The sequence below is a fragment of the Drosophila subpulchrella genome, chromosome X (genome assembly GCF_014743375.2).
Source record: "Drosophila subpulchrella strain 33 F10 #4 breed RU33 chromosome X, RU_Dsub_v1.1 Primary Assembly, whole genome shotgun sequence".
Classification (NCBI taxonomy): Eukaryota; Metazoa; Arthropoda; class Insecta; order Diptera; family Drosophilidae; genus Drosophila; species Drosophila subpulchrella.
In genome coordinates, this window is record NC_050613.1 from 22,438,351 (window position 1) to 22,454,925 (window position 16,575).

The following is a 16,575-nucleotide window of genomic DNA, read 5'->3' on the forward strand; positions in this document are numbered from 1 at the left end:
ATAATATTATAATACTTTTACGGAATACACTACGGAAATCCGAGCCACAGTATTTGTAAGCCCTAGTTTTAAGTGGTTATTTTAAAATTACCAACCAAACCACTAAAAGATTGTGTGTTGTGTATTTTTTTATTTATAGTAATTCTGTAGATCATATTCATAATACTATAATACTTTTTTCGAATCATTTTGATTGAACGCAAAAAGTAAAAGTAGAAATCCAAGCCACAGTTTTTAAAAAACCACGCCCTTAAAGGATTTGTTCTTTGATATCACCCACAAAACCATTTATAGAAAACATCCTTTGTTGTATTGTGTATTTTTTTTTATTTTTTAGTGCATTTACTTAACTAGAGAGTATATGTATGTAGTTTAGGATTAAAGTTAATTATTTAATATCATTAACAAGTAGGGGGTTGGGTCTTTTATGGGGGTCTCGGGGGAGTGTTTGATACTAGAGCTTTATGTTTCTTGTCTTTTTTTGTGGGGGTGGTGGGGATGTCTTTTTGGATTCTTGCTCCTCTTGATCTCATCTTCTTTATCTCGCTGACCATATATATTGTATTGATGGTCCAAAAAAAAAACTCACACTAAAACCTAAATAACAGCAGCTAAAAAAAAACGAAAAAAAACACGGGAAATATCAGCAAAAAGGGCTGCCTTAGGATTCTAGTTCTGGGTTTTCGAAAATACGTTGGGTAAAAACTAAGCCTACGGTATGCATATAACTTCGCTTTCGGTGTTCGGGTGTTCGTGGGTCAGTGGGTCAGTGGATCGAAGGTGGTTTAACAACAATCTATAAATCGATAACAACTCTGGAGATGTGGGCCTGTGCCCTCCAAGCCCCCCTTCTATTCGTCCAGGCAGATGGTGCGCAAGATGGCCTCCACCACGGAGTAGGGATCGCAGTTGGAGCTGGGGCGACGATCCTCGAAGTAGCCCTTGCCATCGTCGTTGACCCCGCGGGGAATGCGTATGCTGCATCCGCGGTTGGCCACTCCGGCACTGAAGTCGTTGATGGAGCTCGTCTCGTGCTTGCCGGTCAGACGACGGGCGTTGTCCTGACCCTGCTTGGGATCGTAGGCCCGGATGTGCCGCTCGTGGCACTTGGACAGCTTGGCCACCGCCTTCTCAATGTCCCGGATGCCACCATCCTCGCGCATTGCCTTTGTGGACACATTGGTGTGGGCACCAGCGCCGTTCCAGTCGCCGGGCATCGGCTTGGGGTCCAAAGTGGACACAATCTGTGTGTTGAAGAATTGTTTTCACATAAGTTATGCATTGAAAGCTACCAAGATTTCATTGTTAACTCACGCCAAACTCCTCGGAGATGCGGTGCAAGAGGAAACGGGCCATCCAGAGGTCATCGCCAATGGAGATGCCCACGCAGGGTCCCACCTGGAACTCCCACTGGGCGGGCATCACCTCGGCATTGGTTCCGGACACCTTGATTCCGGCATACAGACAGGCACGGTAGTGGGCATCCACAATGTCGCGGGCGTAAACCTGAAAAAGTGAGGTGAGTCAAGGATATAATTAATATTGTACTATAAACAAAAGGTCTTAAGGGTTTAACAAAAAAATTTGGCATACGCATAATTGTTCCTTATGATATTCTCATTTTTAAAAATTTAGTTAAGTTAATTGATATAATATAGTATAATAATTTGAAAATTATATTTCAAAACCGAAATTTTCAGAATTTGTAGAAAGTCTTAATAATAATAGCGAAATTTTGACAACAAATTAGGTATAGCCTCCATTTTGTGTTATTCTATTCCTATTTTAAGTAATACTAAAAAAGAAAATTTTAAATAAATTTAAATTTTTTGGATTACAAAATAAAGTTTTCAAAAATGAACTTAAGAACGGAAAGTTACGTATTCGCCACATTGGTTAGGAAAATGGAAATAGATTTCTATTCAAAAGCAAGGCACTTTGTGTATGTTTTGGATAAGAGTAAACTAAAAAAATATTCATTCCATTGTTTTATAATTCTAATATTTCAATATTTTAAGTTAAAGAATTAAGAAATCCTTTAAGATAGTCTAAAAATGATATTATATTAGAGGACCCACCTTGTTGGCACCAACGCCGCAGTAGTAGGGTCCCTGGGGTCCGGGGAAGCCGTTCTTGGGCCAGCCGAGTGGATGGCCGTCGAAGTCGAGGAAGGTGTACTCCTGCTCGATGCCGAACCAGGGCTCCTCGCCGACGCACTTGTTGGCCACCTCCAGGCAGGTCTTGCGCTTGTTGGTGTCCGTGGGGGTGCCGTCGAACTTGTAGGTGTCGCACATCACCAGGATGTTGTTGCCGCGGCGGAAGGGGTCCTTGTAGATGGCCACCGGGTACAGGTAGGTGTCCGAGTTGGACCCCTCGGCCTGGTAGCACGAGCTTCCATCGTAGTTCCAAACGGGCAGCTCTGTAAGTGTATAGAAAAAACAAAACGGGGGGTTAGTCTATGGCCATTAGCTGTCGCTGGGGGTTAATTTTGAAGGGGTGACCTCGTCGCTCACTTAGCATGCGATACCCTCGAATTAAATATAATTGACGGCAATTGACTGGGCCTGCGATTGGGGTTCCGTTTGAAAGTTCACATCTCCCCATTAGTATTCCCCTATATCAGGCCCAAGAATCGTTAACGTAATTTTTTAAACCAAATGGTTGGTTGCCATTTGCACAGTGGACTAAGGAAACCACAATTATCAAGTGGAACTACTTTTCTATCATCCAATAAAATATATTATCTTTCAATTATAGATGATATAGATAATGGTTATATATTAAACCTAATTTATTAAACCGTTTAAGGATTTGTTTAAGGCTTTTAATTTATTACTAGCCATATATTAACACGATTTATGAAACACTTTCAGTTTCCAAAGTCAGCAGAGAACCATTTAATTTTGTTTAAATATTAATTTAGGTTGATTTACAACTAGCTTAATACAATTGTGTTCAGCAAAAATGACTTCTGGTGAGTAAAACCTTGTTAAAGTGATAGTAATAGAAGCTAAAATAGTAATATATCATTTTAAGGAGAAAAACTCGTATATTACATTGTATCACTTGAATATTTGTTATGCTTTTTAGAACTGTACCCCTGTTTATGTAAGCGAGTATTCAAATGAATGGAATTATTGTGCTTATTAAGTTTCAAAACGCAAGCTGCAACCTCCTCGCTATTATTTTTCCTAAACTCGCCATGCATTTTGATGATCCATCAAGAAACAAAAACAAAAAAATAATGCGGCTTGCGAGTGAGAATAAAAATTGAGATAAAGGGGTGGTGTTGGATGACGGATGTGTGTTTACTCGGTAACTCGTTTCCCCATTGCCCGTTGTTTATTATAATAAATAGTTAATTCCCCGTATGTAAATAATGCTAATGAAAATATTTCACTTATGCAAATATCCCGCTGAGTGGGGGGGGGGGGGGGGGGTGGGCGGTGCATTGTTGTAACAGGCGGGGGGTGACCTTGAGCCGGCGTTTTCATTTACAATCTGGTATCTCGTGTTGGTTCTCTATCTCTGTCCCCCTCTATCTACTCTTCTGCGCGCGTGTGTGTGTGTGTGCTCGAGTATCTGTGTGCCACTCGAATTGATAAACAGCTGTAGATTTTTCCACACACACACTCACACACAGAGGCCCAACTGGTTCTCCACTACTAATGTCAGTGTGTCACTGTGCCACCAGAGCACTACAGTTATTAGCCTTGCTCTCCACGAAGCCCAGCACCACCCATCACACCCCCTCCTCATAGACATCATACCACCTCCATCAAATACTGTTGCTATTTGCTTCCGATTTCAGTCCTACACGGCGAGACAAATAACACGAAAGGCCGATTGCATTATCAGTCGTTGGAGACTGCACTCCCGAGATCATTGATCTTGAAAGTTACTAGTTCTGGGCACTATATAGTAATTCATCTGAAATATTGACCTTAACACTTGCATTAATGGGGGAAAAACCCTCTAAAATGCATCAGCGTTTCATCTTAAGTTTAAACTTTCTCATTTATCTCAAATATAATTATAAAATTTGGAATAAAAGAATATGAGACCTATGGGAATCTACTATTTTATAACTTGAAAATAGTCTTAAGGCCACACTATTTTTCTTAGTGTGACCCTATCCACCTTTACAAACTGTACTTTTCTGTCCCATTCTTGAAGTGACTTGCAATTTAGGGGCTGAAGTGTTTAGAAATGCAATCGGGTTACAAAGTTTTCAATTACTTTTGATTGCAGCTGATATTTTCTTATTGCGGTTGGGGGTTAAAGGAATGGATGATTAAATCGATTGTCCTTTATTGAAAGGGGCACGCTCCATCGATTAGATGTCATTTGACAATTGTTTTTTTTTCCAAGTGCCCAATTAGATTTCCACTTTGAACTTTAAATGCACTTCTACCCCTCCCTTTTCCCCATTAGGGTGTGTCGTCACTTACAAACTTGTCAAAAACAAATAAGATACAAAAAAAATTCTGCTTTCTCTAACACCTACACTATACATATGACCGTCCCTTTCCAACGCCTGGCGAATGCACTTTGTGCGAGGGAGACACAGCGAGTGTAAGTGCGATTCTTAATTAGTAATTGTGCGCATTAAGTCATTTGCTTTTCTTTTTTTTTATTATTTGTTTGTGTTTTGCTTTTGCTTTCAAGTGCAAGTGGAATAATTAAGATGACAGATTCGCGTGCTGATCGGGGTTTTTCAAAGTTGGGGATTTTTTCTTAGGCCGAACAACAGACAATTATCCGTCCTTGTCGCACGGGTGATTGGGTTTGCGGTTTCACAGCTGGATCTTTTTATTTCTTTGTGCAAAAAAAATAATATTTCAAAGTTTTTTTTAGTTTAAAAAATTAAATTTCAGAACTAGCAAATGTTAGGGCAGAAAATTACAAATATCTATTTAATTTATAAAATTATTTTTTTTAATTAAACACTTTAATAATGTGTTTTTCAAAAGGTGTGATAAAACTAAGTATTATTTAAATGGTTTTATATTTTGATTGCAAAGATAAGTATTCCCTTAACATTCAACAATTAAAATAACCAGGAAATATTTTTGGAAAGTGAGTTTAAACTACAAGGGGATTGTTATTATCTTCTTCTGTGATAATATAAACGGAATCCATAAACGTGTCCCAGCTAAAGTAAGAAAGTTCAAAATTAGTTTACAGTACCTCAATACCCATAGCCCCCTAAACTGCTTCCTCTTTCCACACCGCCGGTAATTGCACATTAAATCGCAATCAATTAACACCGAGCACCGAGTAAACTCTTTCAAGTCCGGACGGTCGTTTATAAAGCCCGCGCGATTAAATCGCATTATCAGACGCGAGTCGTGAAAATTCTGTTTTTAGACCATAAAGCACTTCCCAGACGTTCGCAGAGCCCAAGAACCGCCGCCAGAATCGTGCCAAGGCAAAGGTCATCGCTGGGTTTGGGGTTATATAACCCCGTGAGAGGGATCAATAAAAAACCGCAACAGACGAAGCCGTTCATTGCCACCAATTTTGGGGCGTTTATGGGCTGGATTTTCAGACGCTCGTAAAATCGCACAGATCTAGCATAGTATAATATAGTATAGCCATAGCTATTGCGTAGTAATTGCTGGCAACATGTGAATTTAAAATGAATAAAACTGACAGCGGAAGATAGTGGACGACAAAGTATGAGTGCTACATAAATATGGTTTTTGATTTATGGGATTCAAATATATTTAGCTTTTTGATTTGATGAGCGTCTATTCATCCATAACTAGTTTGCCTAAAGAAATTACAAATGTATCTTAAGAATTTTTAATAATAAATGTAAATAAACCTTGACTTTGGAATGATCTGTTATATAAAACATGTGAACGAAACTCAACACATCGTCTGAATTTAGAAGTTCACTCAATTAGCTTCCAATTTAAGAGTGTGCCTGTATTTCTGGTCATTAAAGGCGTTTGACTAATTTGTAGAAATTAGCACCTGGCGAGACTTATCTTTTCTTTCTTCTTTTGAGTACTTTCTTTGTGATTCTTTGTTCTATTTCCTTTGTTTTGGGTATTTTTAAAGGTGAGCCTTATATATTCCTTACTTTTTTAATGTTTCTAACTAATTGAATTAGTCGTTTGTTAAAAATTCGAATTGATTTTTATATGGCAGCTTAACTTTCTTTCTAATCCTACTCCCATTTTGGAATTCAAGTTCATTCACACCCGACCTATTAAATCCCCATTACGTTTTGCAGGTGGTTATAAAAGCGACTTGGATCGCCAAAAACTTGTGTAGTGTAGTGATAAATCCAGGCAGCGCCCGAGACGGAGACAGTTTTAAGAGCTTAGCCACTCCAGATAAGATTACACTCGCAGAAAATCAAGTATTTGGCACATAAATCAAGTGCGAGCGCGACCTATGCTGCGATAAGCTAGAAAATACCTAATGCCGGTATTTCAACTACTTGATCGAAGCGCTTTTTAACAAGAAACTAATCGGGAATTATAATTGGGCCTTATCGAGCAAATAGAAGGTATTTGATCCATAAACATTAAAGTAAAATGTTGAGGTCTTTTTAAGGAAATAATATAGGGGTGTTTAAAGGTTCCTATGGTATAGATTTTTTAATCAGCTTTGAGAGAAACTATATTTTTTAGGATCCATTAGATATTTTAATCCCAAAAGAAGGTTATCTGATAATTGGATTTTAGTTTCGATCTGTGTAAGATGTAAATTTATATTGTGGGTACAATTAAGAAAATAAACAAATCCAAACCAGTATATTAAATCTCTTGGTAATACCAAGATTATTGGTTAATGGATATTTTTGACTATCCAGTTCTATAACAGCACCTCTAATATCTTTTCATAGACTCACTCTTGGAGCTCTGGGGGATGAAGTCGATTTCTGAATCGAATAATAAGAAATTGGAATAGTAATATGATTGGGAACTCAGAAATATTTGGGATGCAAACTATAAATGTAACTACAAATCCAAACCAGTATCTTAAATCTCTTGGTAATACCAAGATTATTGGTTAACGGATATTTTTAACTATCCTGAGTTCTATAACAACACCCGTAATATCTTTTCATAGACTCACCCTTGGGGCTCTGGGGGATGAAGTCGAGGGTGCGGTCCTTGCAGCGCAGGTCCTCGCCGGTTCCGTCGATCCACACGTAGGTGGCCTGGACGATGTTCTCCTGCAGCGGCAGCGACAGGTAGCGGTCAAGGATGGTCTTGTTGATGCGCGCATTGGGCGAGTCCTCCAGGATCCTACCGGACATACTGCTCTTGCGATTAGGGCACCCAAAAAAAAATGAGAGTGGATCAGAAATAAACAATGTTCGTTTGGCACTCGAAACGGATTCTATCTTTCTTTTTTTTTTGTTGTTGATTCTTGGATCCGCACCTGATTTCTATTTGCACTCTCTTTGGGGCTGACTATCTGATGGATGATTTGGGACACGGCTGCGTCCTTTCTGGGATTTCCGGGGGTTTTCAGTTGGTTCTGAATTCGGAATCGGAATTTTTTGGTGTGCGCGGAAGCGTTACTGGAACACGACTAAGCTGGAGCCCCTTGTTCCAACTCAATTTATAATGACCAACAACAAACAACAAAGCAAAACAAAAGCAACGCGCCCGTTGTTGCTGTATAAACTATACTATACGGCCATATACACTATACTATACACTACACTACACACTACACACTACACACTGTACTATACTTACAACAAACTAGCAGCGACTGCGACGCCGGCAGCGACGCGGGCAGCGCGCCATTGAAAACACAAGCAACAACTGTTGTCGTCGCCGCAAAAGCAGCGCTGCTGCAGCGCAGTCGCAGCACGATCAACGCCCCCACTCTCTCGCTCGCACTCGCACGCGCACCCGCTCGCCCTCCCACTCCCACCCACGGGGATTAGACGCTTTGCAGTTTGTCGCTTGTGGCGCGTGCGAGAGCGAGAGGAAGACGGCGAGAGGGAGAGCGCTGCTCTCCCAATTGGATTCCTGGCTCACGCTTCCGGTAACACGGAGAAAAATAGGTATTACTTCTCTATGAGTATCTATCAAATCTATTTGGTTAATAAATACAAAGAATGTTATGATTTCCTAAAAAAAAATTTAAAATTGTTATCTATAACATTGAACGATACCAGTATAACGCAATAAAATCATTCTTAAGAATTTTTTAAAGTAAAAAATAATTCTTTTTTAGTTTTATGAAACTTTTAAGTTCGAGTTTTAGGGAACATTGGAAAATGTTTAAATATAACTTGTAAATATAATACCGTTTTGAAAACTTTTAAGTTATAGTTTTAGGGAACATTGGAAAATGTTTAAATATAACTTGTAAATGTAATACCGTTTTGAAAATTATATACTTATATAGTACAAAAACTGGTTATTTTGGGGAATGTTTAAATAAAACTTGTAAATATAATATCGTTTTGAAAAGTTCATACTTATAAAGTGGAAACCTTGTTCTTTTTAAACAAGGATAATTTCCGAAATGATATCTAGATATCAAATATGATAGCAATGATATTTGCTTTTCTCATAATTATATTAAGTACCCTATCCCTAACTATTCTAAAAAAACTGGTTACTATGGGGAATTTTCTAAAAAAAAACCTATAAATATAATACCGTTCTGAAAAGTTCCTACTTATAAAGTAGGAAACTTGATCTTTTTAAACAAGGATAAATTCCAAAATATTATCTAGGTAACAAATACGTTAGCAATGGTATTTGCTTTTTTCATAATTTTTCTAAATACCCTGTACCTAACTATTCCAGAGACCCATGCAATTTTTCAGTACCCTTAGAACTCAGATATTTTTTCCCCGTGTAGATTAACAGTTGCAGGTTGAGTTGCCAAATTGTTTTGTTTATTTTTAATTCACTTTTGATGTGCGGGCAAATGCGTGTAAATGAGTAAAAGTCGCTTATCAGCTGGATCGCCAGCAAATGAGTTTTATAAACATTTTTTATTCTGTTTTTTTTTTTTTTTTTTGACAAGGACAAGGACAGTTTGCTGATGTGATGATGAACAACTTACGCTGAATGCATTTTACTGTGTGTTTAAAATGTTTTTACGAACTCTAAATGAAAGTAATACCGAACGCGAACTTTTAACGGGCACTTGAGATTTTTTTTTTTATTTTCAAGAAGAATGCGTTCTTGATACCGATTGAGGTTAGGATTGGGAGTTTCGAGTTGAGCTGATACAGTGGGCACTTCTTAGGAGTGACTGCGCAGATCCAGCGGCGATTGATCCGCTTTTATAGGCTCTCCGATCCGATCACTTCGCACTCGGACAACTGGGAAGATGTTCGGATGTGTGACTCGATTTTTTGATTATTTTTATGGCGCATAAAGCAAACACGACCATGTGTTAATTACCTTTTCAAGATTCTCACATTTTTATTATTATTTGGCGTTGTGCTCACCTCGTCAGGTTGAGAAACGAAAATAAATACGCCGAAAAGGGAGCCATTCCTTTGGCCCACAAAAGGTGGGAGACCCCCAAAACGCCCCCCTTAACCCACAAAACCCAATTTCCAACTCCTTAACGCCCATTCGCCAAACGCACCCTACACCCACGGCAAAATGTTGGCCGCGTTTGCCAGCCAAAGGTGTGAAAAAAACTGATTGAAAACGAGTTTCGCACAAAAAGGTTAATTGTTCGGGTGGATTTTTATGGCTTCGTCTGGGGGGTCTAATGTAAACTGACCGGAATTTACAGCTTATCAGGGCAGTTTTCCATATTTAACTGGCTGGTTATTCCTAAAATGGTATTTTACCATATGTTACTTATGGAGTTGTTCCTACTTTCTATAAAAGTTATTAGAAATACCCTTACAACCAGTCAAGCTATTGATAGATTTTGTAGCATTTTGACTTCTTAAATATTTAAAAGGGAATTCGATTTTCAATTTTTTATTTTCTCTATCAATCCGAAAATTTATAAAAAATATCAAATGAGTTTAAATAAAGCCTTATTTACACCTTTATTTATAACTTTTAAATTCATTAAATTTTCTATATCTATCAGCAACTTTAGCTTTAAAATCATTTTCTCTTTGGGTGTAACAAATTCGCCAGCTGATCTAAATTTAAATGCAAACAAAATCGTCTGGACGGGCAGACGGTCGCAGAAACAACAAGTTAACGTATCAAATAAATTGCGACAAGCTACATTTTATTTCAATTTTAAATGCACAATTAACATATGTCGAAAAACGCACAGACAAACATAAAATAAAACACACAAGCAAACGTGAAATAATTTTCTATTAATCGTCGGCTGCGTCTTCAATTCGGCTCAGTGTTGGCCAGAAAGCTATTTTTGTGGTAACAAAGCCAATCAGAACTGGGCTTAAAAATGTTAAAATACTTTAATATTGCTTATTTTACTGCAATTTGTAATTAAATTACTCATAAGCCAGGTTTGCGTATAAAACTGGTCAACACTGCGTATGAGTGATTTAATTAAATCACTTTGTGTTTTTCACATTTCCGAGTTGATTAATCACAATGTTTAAAAATAAAACTTATATTTTTAATATTTCTTGAATTTCATATAAAAGAGACAGAGATTATTTTTGAGTTTTGCAAGGAAACTAACAGTTTTTGAATAATAAACTTCGTTAACAGTGCGTATGTGCAATTTTATAAGTCTAAGTGTTTTGTAGAACCATACAGATGTTGATATTGATGGGATATAATGTTGTTTAATCAAAAACTATGCTTAGAAAAATATATAAAGACAAATTAATTGTTAAGTCCTAGCATACATGAGATCTGTTAAATATTAAAAAAAATTGAAACAACATTTTTTAAAACTTTTTGCGGTTAGGGAATTTAAAAAATGGCCAGAAAATCGGCTTATTTGTCAACGCTGGCTATCTGTTCACGTGAACTGCGCATGCGTTTCCCACTGCGGTCAACGCCCCCCCTACACCGCCGCCCCTGTAAACCGCCCGTCGATCGTCGATCGTCGATTGTCGTCCGTCTTCTGGTGTTTGCTCGCATTTAACGAGGCTTTTTCGCGAGCCTCTCTCTTGCCGGCTGCATTCAAATTGGCTTAGGCAACGGCCAGGCAATCGCTTGGCCATAAAGCCCGTAAGACGAGCAAACGCCAAACAAAGTATACAACGAAATGTGTAAAAACTTTGATCTGCGATAGCGCTCGAACTGGCCAAGCTGGCCAAGATTAGGAGCCCAGGAGGTGGCCCGACCCAAATAGCCGGCTAGAAGAAGAGCCGGCGACGCGTGGCGGCGATAACCGACCCAATGGTAAGTAGGTGAAGGCAGCGGCAGCAACTGTATGGTGCCTCTTGTACAAATATACACATGTATTGTATAGTACATGACTAATTGATTGGCGCAGACTGTGGTAATTGGGGGAATTTGAATTGGCATTACCACTTCTCATATTTCGCATTAATTTCGCCAGCTTAATTGGCGATCATCAAGCGGCAATTTATCATCGAGGCCCATCATCGGACGCTTGGTCTATTTTTAGGCCCCGCGTTGGGCGCCAGTTTCCCGATTGACAACCCATTGGGGTCACCAGTTCGGTTGGATCCGATTCTGGACTAGATCCCGGCGGTGGGAATAGTGCCAATGCTATATTCTTAATAGTAAGTGATACTTTTACAACCAGAAGTAAATTGGTCTATTTTTAGGCCCCGCGTTGGGCGCCACTTTCCCGATTGATAACCCATTGGGGTCACCCATTCGGTTGGATCCCATTCTGGACTAGATTCCAGCGGTGGGAATAATGCCAATGCTATATTCCTAATAGTAAGTGTTAATTTTACAATTAGAAGTATTCGTTGTCACGTTTTCGGTTCTATTGTTATCTTAAGTATTTGTCTGTATAGCTTACTGTTTAATTGCTTTATTCAATAATAAAATAAATAACGGCAACGTGTCATCCCTATTTGTTATATGTAATGTAATTTGTTAGGAACATTTTAAATGCCTATTCCGTTTTGTTTTAAAACTGGACGTTAAAGTCAAGTTTATTGTTAAAAATTTGCCTATAAAAGCATAAATTCCCTGGGAATTCTCGAAAGCATTATCAGAAAATCAATGGGGGCCACCGTATTTCTTGGCGCCATTTTCTACAGATGACTATCGCTCCATCGAGTGGATTTTGTTCTTTTTGCCACTTAGTTTCTTCTGTTTGGGTTTTGGGTTCTGGCCACTTGTGGGCCCTCATAAAGTTACATAATTCGTCGACCGATGGCCGATAAACGCCGCCAGTCAAAAGATTGGAGGCACCACCAGCCATAGTGCTGCTGATTCCGTCCACTGAGACCCTGAACTTTGCCAGCTTTACGTATTTCCAACTGCCTATCTGGAAAGTCTGTGCCAGGGGATGTGCGTCTGCAGTTCGACGCGAAAAAGAAAAAATAGAAATAGAAACAGAAAACAAAAAAAACCAAATTATAAAATGCGACACTCTTTATGCCCCCAATTGGCGTATAAACTCTATTAAACAATTTATGCTCTAAACTGTCTGAATTGCTTAACTTCTTTATGGCACTCGCATTCGGGTTTGGGCTTTGGGAACGGGCCCGCACGCTTATTTATTCTATAATAAACTTATCTAATAGTCATGTGCACTATATGTGCCCGCTGTATTGTTTTTGTGTTTTGGTTCTGTGGTGCCAGCTCAACGCGGTTCGGTTCGCGTTGGATCGGCTTGTCATGAAACAGAATCTAACTGAACGGCGTGATCGGATATCTCTGGGACCCCCAAATGCCCATGCCCCTCATCCAAATTAAGACAGCTCCCTCACCCTCGGCGGATTCAGCTGATTCTGCTGATTCTATTCATCCAGCTGGCTCTTTAAAAACAATGTCAGGCCATCTCAATTGAGCTGAGTGCTGGGTGCTTCCTTTCTATATGCACAGTGATCTCTGAGTTATCTTAGTTAGTGATGGGTAGATCCTTGGTATAACCCTTAAGAGTTATCCAAAAAATAACAAAATTCCTATAGAAGATTTCAATTGGTAAAGTATTACAGACAACATGAAATTTTGATGCATTATTCTTAATGTATTCGTTATCTAAAAAATATTATATTGCTAAGGTGGGATCTAAGTTAAACTAGAGTCATTTCAAAATATGACAAATTCTTAAATATCCACTAGGTTCTTTTTTGGGTTTCACTGTACCTGTGTTGCGTGATAAGCAGTGGGCGTGCGTGAGAGATAGGGCGACTGCCTCAGTTGCAAGGAAGTTGCGATTTGATGTTCAGTCAAAAAAAAAACAAAATAAAAACAAAAACTGAAAACATAAAACCAAAACCAAATGCATATGGAAAAGGGGCAACCGCTGACGGCTGAACAATTGGCGTTGATTCAATTTGCTAGCCATTTGCGGTACTCGGCACTGCCGCTGCAATTATGCCCATCAAATCTATCCCAATCCCGCGAATCAAGCAATTTACCCATCATCATTACTATCATCATCCCGTGTTTTAAATCAATTTGATGCCCTTGTATTTTTCAGAGGGGGAAAGGTTTAAAATGAGCCATTAATTTGCCATTTTTCCTATATTAAAATGGTGGCTCTGTAGAATTTATAAATTATATTAAAGGGGAGAAAAAAAGTATCTTAAGTCGTTGGCTTAATTTCCAATCCATTAGCATTAAAACATGGCAGTTTTGTATTTTGAGCCTTGATTTGGCTAAACTTCGATCGAAAAACTGGAAAGAAAAACCAAATTTTTGACTAAAATATGAATATCGTATTTTTGACAAAAATCCGAATCTAATTTTTCATTTTTTTGGCTGCTACAAAGAAAATAAACGTCAGATCGAGGAGTGCCATACCTCGTTGAGCTCGTAATTTTAATTGCAATCCACTGGCACTCAAACGTGGAAATTCTTCATTTTTGCCATTTTTCGCAAAAATAGATGATATAACTAACCCCTTACAAAAAATGGAAAAATCGGTCAAAAAATAAATTTTCCTGAAAGTGATAGGGATTGTTAGCATAGGTTGTCAGCTGCTCAAAACAGTCGGTCTTTTAGCTGTACGCCTTGATTTGACCAAATTACGATGGAAAAACTGCATAGAAAAATCGGATTTTTGACCAAAATCGGAATCCCATATTTTCGCCCTAAAAATTCAGTTTTTTGGCTGCTACAAAGAAAATAAACGTCAGATCGAGAAGTGTCATACCTTGTTGAACTCGTAATTTTAATTGCAATCCGCTGGCACTCAAACCTAGAATTTTTTTATTTTTCACATTTTTCGCAAAAATAGATGATGTAACCCCTTACAAAAAATGAAAAAATCGGTCAAAAAATAAATTTTCCTGAAAGTGGTGGGGATTGTTAGCATAGGTTGTCAGCTGCTCAAAACAGTCGGTCTTTTAGCTGTACGCCTTGATTTGACCAAACTACGATTGAAAAACTGCATAGAAATATCGGATTTTTGACTAAAATCGGAATCCCATATTTTCGCCCTAAAAATTCAGTTTTTTGGCTGCTACAAAGAAAATAAACGTGAGATCGTTGAACTCGTAATTTTAATGCAATCCACTGGGACTCAAACCTGAAAATTCTTGATTTTTGCCATTTTTTGCAAAAATAAATGATGTATCCCCTTATGAAAAATGTGAATATTGGTCAAAAAATAAATTTCCCTAGAAGTGATTGGGATCGTTAGCGTAGATTGCAAGCTGATCAAAACAGTCAGTCTTTCAGTTGTACTACTTAATTTGGCCAAACTACAATCAAGAAATCTCGACAAAAATATAATTTTTATCTAAAATTTGAATCCCTGTCTTGCGCCCTAAAGTATCAATTGCGATACTGAGAGATGCCAAATGTTAGTTCGTTTTCACTTTTTAATAGATATGCAAGTTCTCTGTAAGAACCTTTTGGAGGCTCAACCTATAGAGCAACCTTATCGGTGTTCTAGATCGACCTTCGATGTCGATGTCGCGGCTTTTTCAAACCCGATCAAAGTAAAAATAAAAAGAGCCCGTGTGCCTCCGGGTGTGTGCGTGCCATTGCTGACGTCACCGGCTGAGGAACGTGCGCTGCTAATCGAAGTATATATACTACATAAAAAATGGCATAAAAAAACTTAGACTCGTCTGTGGCGTTGACAAAAACTTCAATACATCAATGGTCGCACTCGAAAACCCGGCATACAAATCAGCCGACAGGTTTGCATGATTTATGACTCCGCAGCTGGCGAACAGGTGCGGATTCCACGAGGGGGGTGTTAAGGTGCTCTATAAGGTGGATTACCAAGCAAATTTCAATACAAGCCCATTTTATTTTTGTACTTGTTGCAAATGAACATACCTAATCACTTTTATATGAAAAAACATTTCCTTGAAAGAAGATATATACACAGACAAAATTCTGACGTTCTCATCTAAGTTGAAAATGTTCTTAAAAATAGAACGAAATTTTTTAAGTTGAATATGTTTTTATTTTGCTCGAATCAAGTTGTATACTTAAAAGTTGTTAAATAAACTCAATTTGACTTTTTTCTTCTCACCATTTCGTTCTAATATTGAGAACATTGATACCAAAATATACTTACACGGTTTTTAAGAACGAATGTTCTCAATTCAAGAACAATGTTCTTGGATATTTCTCTCTGTGTATATCTGATTATACCAATTAAACGGAATTTTTGAATTACATTCCATTACATTCCATAAACGTTTCTCCCCTAAATCACGTGATGACAAAACAACATGCTTTATATCCAACCTGCTTGGCACCAGATTTCTGTTTCTGATAAGGCCACCTATTGTGAGTAATTACCCCCTTATCACTGTGACTCATCAAGGTCATCATTTCAGGTTCTAAATGATTAGTTCAAAGTAAAGTCGCGAATATGCTTAACGCGGTGATAAAAACATTTATATTTACTTGGCATAAATATTAGATGTAAGTACAGGGATAGGAAGCAAAAGAGCAGTTACAAGAATAAAGATAATACTATTGAAAATGTGGACAACTCATTTTAAAATTTCTTTTTGTATTATCGTTACTATTATACCACCTACACCAATACCCATGCAAGTCATGTTTCTAATCCATCATAAGCCTATTAATTTCCCATCTTTTGTATCCAATAATCCCTGAATCCGCTCCTGAAACCTCATGCTGTGCGTGAGTGGGCTGGAGATTAGTTAAAAACGCACGAGTTGGACGAGTCCGACGTCCGAGTGTTTTAATCTGGATTTGTTTGTGTTTTGATTACTGGAATTAGCGGCTAGCGCTAATTGATGCATTAGCTCTGATTGCGACTCGTTCCCTGCCACTTGTGCCTGTCGTTCGCTTCGATTCCCCATCTGTCCCATAAATAAGAAATGGAGCCTACGAGTCCCAGGGATCCGAAAGGTGAAATACCATCCGCGCAGCCAATTATCGGAGCCCTCAAATTGCAAAAGTTACTTTGGGCAACTTTGCTTGAATAACAAGTCAATTATAAGGGTTATGGCAGCTACACTTTAAAATAATTATCCAAATTTTAAATTAAATCATATCATATCTTTTTAAGAAAATTAAAAATAGGTTCTTTAGA

The 16,575-nt window shown here is 38.2% G+C and overlaps 1 protein-coding gene across 1 annotated transcript; it reads right to left on the bottom strand.

The window, feature by feature from the left end:
• Positions 1-329: 329 nt before the first annotated feature.
• Positions 330-7,566, bottom strand: LOC119556223 (glutamine synthetase 2 cytoplasmic). The gene is made up of 5 exons (XM_037868207.1): positions 7,405-7,566; positions 7,096-7,280; positions 2,079-2,419; positions 1,315-1,506; positions 330-1,244 (listed from the first exon to the last, which is right to left on the bottom strand). Exons 2-5 carry the CDS (start codon positions 7,277-7,279, stop codon positions 852-854), a joined length of 1,110 nt encoding a protein of 369 aa, XP_037724135.1. The 5' UTR covers position 7,280; positions 7,405-7,566; the 3' UTR covers positions 330-851.
• Positions 7,567-16,575: the final 9,009 nt, after the last annotated feature.